Genomic DNA, 6,532 nt, shown 5'->3' on the forward strand with positions numbered 1-6,532 from the left:
AGGCCGAGGGCAGCATTTTCAAGACCGAGGTTACAGTTTTTCACCATACGGACCGACCCTTAGCCGGTAAATAACATATTTATTGTTTTTAAACTTGACGAAATTCTTTCCGAAAGAACCCGAATGATTTATGGCCGTAAATACGGCGAGATCTTCCATAAACTGAACAATTTTTGAGTGAGTAAATGGTAGTTAAAATAGAGGTGATGCAAATTTAAGAGAGATGCCTCAGCGAAACATTTTCATTTCCGTAACGATAAAGGTGATTTAAAAGGCTTCCAAACAAACTTTGAAACATTATTTTTACAAGTATCTGTCACAATCTGACACCTGTCAATTAGAGAGCGCCCAAGAAAAAAAAAGCGTAGGAACATTTGAAAACCAACTAGTTTGGCAAGTACTGTCACGACAATGTTTTCTTCAAAATCGGTTAATGATCTAACGGAAAGTATTATTCACTCTCATCGACCATTCATTCATGTACGAAGATTTACCTCTGTTCATTAAGTAAACGGCGAGGAAAGTAATCGTGAGTAAATTCAATTTTTTTACTTTGAAGTTGTGAGAGTTTGCTCGTTTGTTTGCTGTAATGGCGTGTTTAACTCTGATCTTTCCTTCACAAAAAGCTAAATTCGAACGGCACACTCCAACGAGACACAAGGGAATGTAATGCGGCCTTTTCTCAAAAAATTCCTTCAATTTCTGTTGTGCAATTTAAGGTACAAATGTCCAAATTGAACGGAATTGGAAAGACTCACCAGGAGCGTATATTTGTTGTAGAACTTAAATTAAAACTTCGCTCGCTCTTTCACTATGAACAAATTGCTCGAGAAACTTCAGATATTAAATGAATGAAAGTTCCATCGTTCAGTTTAACTGTAACCAAATACCTCACGTTTCAACTTTCTGGGTACTTTTTGTGAACGATTAAAATTAATTGCAGACGGTTTTTAGGCCGCTTGACAACCAACGTAATGACACTATTGTTTATACAAATTCATTCTGAAACCAATATTTTTCTGTCAACCAAAGTGATTTGATAGAGAAAAGGGAGGATTCATAAGTTATATATCGGCTTGAGGTAGTGACCGACGTGTTTGCTTAAAAATACTGCCCAGCCGGAAAACGAGGTATATTTATGAAAAATGACAACGAAAGTTGGGATGTACTCGGCGACTCACGAAAGCGTTACCGTGGCCCGTGGGCAGAGATAGGAAAATACTGACCGGGTAAAGAACCAATCAGATTGCAAGATTCGTTACCGTGCCCTCTAAAAAAACAATAAAAATGGTTATTACTTGTTAATGATGCACACGAAAAACCATCAGACTCAAGACGGACGAAATTCTTAAAGCGTGCGCGCGCTATTTGTAATTTACACTCGTGTTAAAACTTCGCACTCGTTTTCAGACATTCAGAAGGTGGTGATCTTGCCATGTACATTATCATATTTACTGTAGTGGGGCTTGGACAATAAAAACCATAGTTTAATTTCATCACAAACTTAATCTTCAACGGACGGTGTACTTCCTCAGCTTGTCCAGACCAACTCACGTCTATGCTTGTCACTCCTAGAAACAGTAACCATTAACTAGCCAGTGAGAATGAGGGAATTTCTTCAGTTATGTTCACCGAAATACGACACCCATTTTTCTGGTTATCGTTATATTAAAATATGACCTTAGCAAAGAGAACTCCATGTTACGAAACGGCGTTAGCCATACACATCTTTATTAACTCTTGGTTCCCATCTAAAATAACAGTTTTTAAGATACACAGAGGGCTATGATACAAAGTGATGTATGTAAGAATGTAAAACAACTTTCTGCAGGCTTTATACCACAATCGAACGGTCGCATTGGATCGTAAAACCTAACATTAACACAGCTGATTCGAGAATTACGGGAACAACAAATCCTGACCACTCGCTGACTAAACTGACCGAAAAATCACCAATTTAATTACAATTTGTTTAACTAGCACTTTTCTTTACATCGTCTTTCACACAAATCCAAGACCAGCAACTTAAATTGTCTGTGAATGGTGAACGAACGCAAAAGCGTTCGCCTAGATCAGAAAGAGCTTGGCTCTAGACAAAACTTAACTTGAGATTTACAATAAACCAGTCTCTAATACATTATTTGACATAGCTGCTTTCATTTAACTACAACAGTGTTCTAGTCAGCCGGGCAATCTAGGCGCTAAGACCAAATTCAATGGTGGTAGAAACCAGCCGTCTGTGATGGCGCGGCTTGGTACGGAGGTTGAAAACGGACGTGTGCTGGAGCTGAAGGGCTGGTCACTAGGTACTGAGGCGAACTGCTTGGTAGCCGCGTCGGTGGCTGCGACGGAGAAGTAAGCTGGGGCGCGGCTGTTGCCAAATACATAGGTTGCTGCGAGTGACTTATTCTATAATTCTAAAATAAATCAATAAAAACCACACAAATAAATAAATACGCGTTAATTAATTTAAGTTTCCGTGTTTAAGCATCTATTCCATTAGTATTAGCGTAAGTTTTACCACCAAATCTAACAGATGACGTAAAGCGCGAACACAACTTTCGACGCAGGCCCCTGTTGTACAAACAGCGGAACAGGTAAACAGAATAAGATGGCAACTCACCGGTTGAGCAAACTGTGAAAGAAGCGAAGGACGATGGGGTATATGCTGCGAGTGAGAGTGAGAGGAAGGAGCTGCCATCAGATTGTTCTCGTAAATATTGGAGTTTGAATTGCTATCCTCGTCCTCGATTTCCATAGCGTCACCTGTGTTAGAAATAAAAGAAGTACGTTCATTATCAAAATTCTTCGTTTCACAAGCTATTTATAATCCAACTGCTTCATTTATACGAAAATGTCGTCCATTTTTTCGTTTGAAACAACACACGCGAGCGTGGTTAACCTGTCAAACAGGTCTTTCCCACAGGACAAAAAATAAACCACATGTCCAAACAACCGATCAATACTGCGGGATATTTTTACTCCATTCCGCGCGATATTTTTACTCTACCAAGTGCAGTTGGATAATAACTACAAATATTTCTTGTGCGGCATCGTACCCGTTAGTTCCGTTACTGGATTTGAAGACTCGCTGCTGGTGCTGGTACTAGGTGATCTACCAACCACTGTGGGCGGTTTGGATGATTTCTGAGTCGAACCTGTGGGTAAAAAAAAGTAAGAGCATCAAGCTTTGTGCTTCATTTACTTCGTAAAGTGACAAGGATAAAAGAACGACAAGTTAGAAATATTTTTTCTTCAGAATTGCACAGCACCTTCAAACTAGAGAGTTTACACAATTCATAACTTGACCAAGATACCTTTTTGCAGTTGCTCCGCGATAAACGAAGTCAGCTTCTCTTGCGCGTGTTTCGTTTGAATATCTGTAAGCAAATAACCAGCAAATGTTTAATAAAACAGAACCAAACTGCATCCGAAATATATGGCTGTGTTGCCTTAAAATAATCACAGGTTACTGACCTCTCTTGAGGCGTGAATCTACTTCGCCAAACATCGAACTTCTTGAAGACGTGGTGCTCACTCTTCCATACGCGCTGTTAGAAATTTTCGCCACTCGCTGGACTGAACCTACAAAAGATCGATCTATTAAAAAAAGTTTCTTAATAGAAGGAACCGATACCGCTTTGGCAATAACAACGAACATCTAGCAGTGTATCGATACGGCTACTGCAACGGTACACCACCTCTGACTGGTAAGAGATGGGAAATAATTACAAAGGATTCCACATAGTTCCTTTTAAGTCTTTTTCAACTGATTTCACCACAAGGATAAATATTTACTGCTCCTCTTTACACTGCCACTCTAACTTCACTCTACTTTACCTTGTTATACGTTACTCTGGGAGTCGCAACTCCAGGGATTTTACAGCGATGGAAAAAAGAAAGCGCTTTCTCGTCAATGCAGTCGTCCCTACCTGTAGACTTTTCTTCCATGTCTGGGCTAACTGGCTCCACATGAGGCCCGTTCATTTCACCACTACTAGAAATCGGTCGATGGACAAAGGACGGCGTCGTTGATGGTGAGCTGAGATTCGGAAGTGATGGCGATTTCATGACTAAATGCGATAAGCTTGACGACGATGACCCATTAGTTACACTAGTCACTCCAGCAGACTGTGATGGTAATGTTCTCGGCGTGTCCACTGACAGTCTGTTCCGCGATCGATTGCGATATTCTAACAATGAAACCTGCCAAAGAACAACAAACCAACAAATACGAGTGTAATTACACACAGATACAAAACTGAGTTTTTGTTGGGTGAATCTTGAAATTTCTTGGCAATCTCCGGGCCACGATAATTAGAGTTAAAGCCATTTTCGATACAAATGTCAAGCGCAAACTGGTATTGCATTGGTTTTAATCTACTTTGCAAAGTGATTCGTCCAAAGATTTCTCGCCACTTTCTCAAGCAATCAAGGCCTAGTTTCGGATAACGCTATCCAACGGATAAGTGTTAACAAAACATGCTGCACTATACACTGGATAGATATTTATCCTCCTTACAGCGTTATCGTCTTTTTGAACAACCTAGACCAAATTAAAAACTAAATGTTATAGCCACTTGCTTTTTCCCGCGCTTCAACCAATTTGCTACATCATTGGCTGCTCGTGATTTCTTCCTTTCTTCCGATTGGCTGTTAGGATTTTTTGGCTGACGTCACTCAACCAAAAAACATTCTGATTGGTTACTGGTTGAACTTCTTTTACCTTTTTCTTTCCTGGCGTTCCTGATGTATCGTTACCCTGTGAAAGCTGCAGTACAGGTTGCCCAGGAATCGTTGCTGCAACAGACACGGGTGAAACAGCGCAGGTCACCACAGGCGGAGGATATCCCAGTGTAATGACAGGAGCTATACTAGAAACCGGTGAATTATTTACAAGTCGAGGATCGCTCGGTCTTCTCTGCAAAATACCAGACTCGCCCGTTGCCACCGTAAGTGCATTGTTCTCTGAAAGAGCTGTCGAATTCGCAGTCTCCAGAATGTTTGACGCATTTGAAACGTTCACTTTTAAAAGAAGTTCTTCTCTAAGAGGAATTTGTTCATTTGTAGCCGATAGAACCTCTCCTTTGTGTGGTTGTAAATCGTTCACACTATCTGCTAATACAATCTGCACTTGCTGTTCTAGCGCAACGGGCGAGCTAACAATAAGAGGCTCGCCACACGCTGGCTCTGTCTGTACAGTTCTCCCTAAATTTGCAGTTTGCTCGGATGCGGACGACATCTCCCGGTATCTTTTCAAGTGCCTTTTCTTCAGCGGTAAAGTATCTTGAAAAAGGGAAAAAGCTGGTGGTTATAATTACACACAACCTATTCCTCTTTATTTGGCTACTAAACTTGATAAACAACATCTCTGAGGCATATTTTTGGGCAGCCAACGAGAAATTTAATCTCTAAATGCGCGACGCAACCTTAGACAGAGAATCAGTGCGAGAGAAAACCAAATGAGTTGCCAGACTTTTGTAGAATGGATAAAAAAAAGAGCTTACTTGGGCCAGGGTGCGGGCACATCTTTACAAACAGAGTTAAAAAATATTTTCCACAGTAGAAGTTTGGAATGAAACGGTTTGTCTAAAGCAGTACAGAACTCGCCTGGAGTCCAGCCTACAAAAACTACAGAAAGCCACGAAGCTTCTCAAAAGTTACATGTTAACCAATCCCTTAATTAAGAAGAAAACAGGTGGACTGTACATTAGCAACCAGCGGTGACTGGAATTAATTTCGAAAAATGGATAACATTTTCTCAGGAGAGTATATGTGTACAAACGCTCTACGCACTGCGTGATTGAACTGTCATGAAAGATCTCTACTAACCTATAATTTTTGGCAGCCCATTTCTTCTTAGAGGGGATGGAATTGTCTTACCATTTAAAGGTACATTCATGGGGCTGCTAACGTTGATTTTGAAGCCATTCGGAGGTCTTTCATTGACTAAGTTTTGTCCATACAGGTACTGAAACAGCCACCTCTGCAAGTGCAGTGAGGATAGTGCAGAACAAAGTTAGTACAGCTGTTCTCAGTGGATGACATTTAAACAAAAACAGAAAACAAAAACAAAACAATAACCAAAAAAAAAAACTTTTTGTCTGCCTAACTGCATTTCAACTCTTTCAACTTGGCATAAATTCAATGTAATGGCCCCTTCTTCTGGGCAAGTGTCTCAATTGGTTTTGGAGCCGCGCACCTAAGAAAAAATGTTGAACCCCTGAACCCCTAAAATGTTTTTAAAATGTTTAAAGGAGATATAAAAATTTCCAGAGACAACATACTTCTCATATTTAAAATGGCAAGCTAGTGGACAATTCTGCATAGCTAAGTTGATTTCCCAACGGTGGGTGGTCACGATTTCATAATTTACTAGGAATTTTAAAACGATTTCTAAAACTTAACCATGATCAGCAACAGTTTTCACAAGAGAAAAACTTTTAAGCAAGTGTGATCTAAATACCTTCTTCAAAGATCCATACAATGGATTTGTTCTTGTTGACCTGTGCCCAAATCTGACAGAGGCAAC

General features: G+C 40.2%; 1 protein-coding gene across 2 annotated transcripts in view; it reads right to left on the reverse strand.

The window, feature by feature from the left end:
• Positions 1-1,701: 1,701 nt before the first annotated feature.
• Positions 1,702-6,532, reverse strand: part of LOC113686520 (uncharacterized) — a 19,945-nt gene continuing 15,114 nt past the window's right edge. For both annotated transcript variants that reach the window (XM_027204153.2, XM_089207283.1), the window contains exons 19-27: positions 6,467-6,532; positions 5,833-5,986; positions 4,727-5,286; positions 3,933-4,206; positions 3,478-3,585; positions 3,318-3,380; positions 3,060-3,158; positions 2,624-2,766; positions 1,702-2,417 (exon numbers count right to left, since the gene is read on the reverse strand). The exon at positions 6,467-6,532 is cut by the window's right edge and continues 89 nt beyond it. In XM_027204153.2, the coding sequence (XP_027059954.2) occupies positions 2,214-2,417; positions 2,624-2,766; positions 3,060-3,158; positions 3,318-3,380; positions 3,478-3,585; positions 3,933-4,206; positions 4,727-5,286; positions 5,833-5,986; positions 6,467-6,532 (1,671 nt within the window). In that variant the 3' untranslated portion in view covers positions 1,702-2,213. The remainder of the gene's footprint in view (positions 2,418-2,623; positions 2,767-3,059; positions 3,159-3,317; positions 3,381-3,477; positions 3,586-3,932; positions 4,207-4,726; positions 5,287-5,832; positions 5,987-6,466) is intronic.

Source organism: Pocillopora damicornis, chromosome 5, assembly GCF_964200805.1.
Source record: "Pocillopora damicornis chromosome 5, jaPocDami1.2, whole genome shotgun sequence".
Classification (NCBI taxonomy): domain Eukaryota; kingdom Metazoa; phylum Cnidaria; class Anthozoa; order Scleractinia; family Pocilloporidae; genus Pocillopora; species Pocillopora damicornis.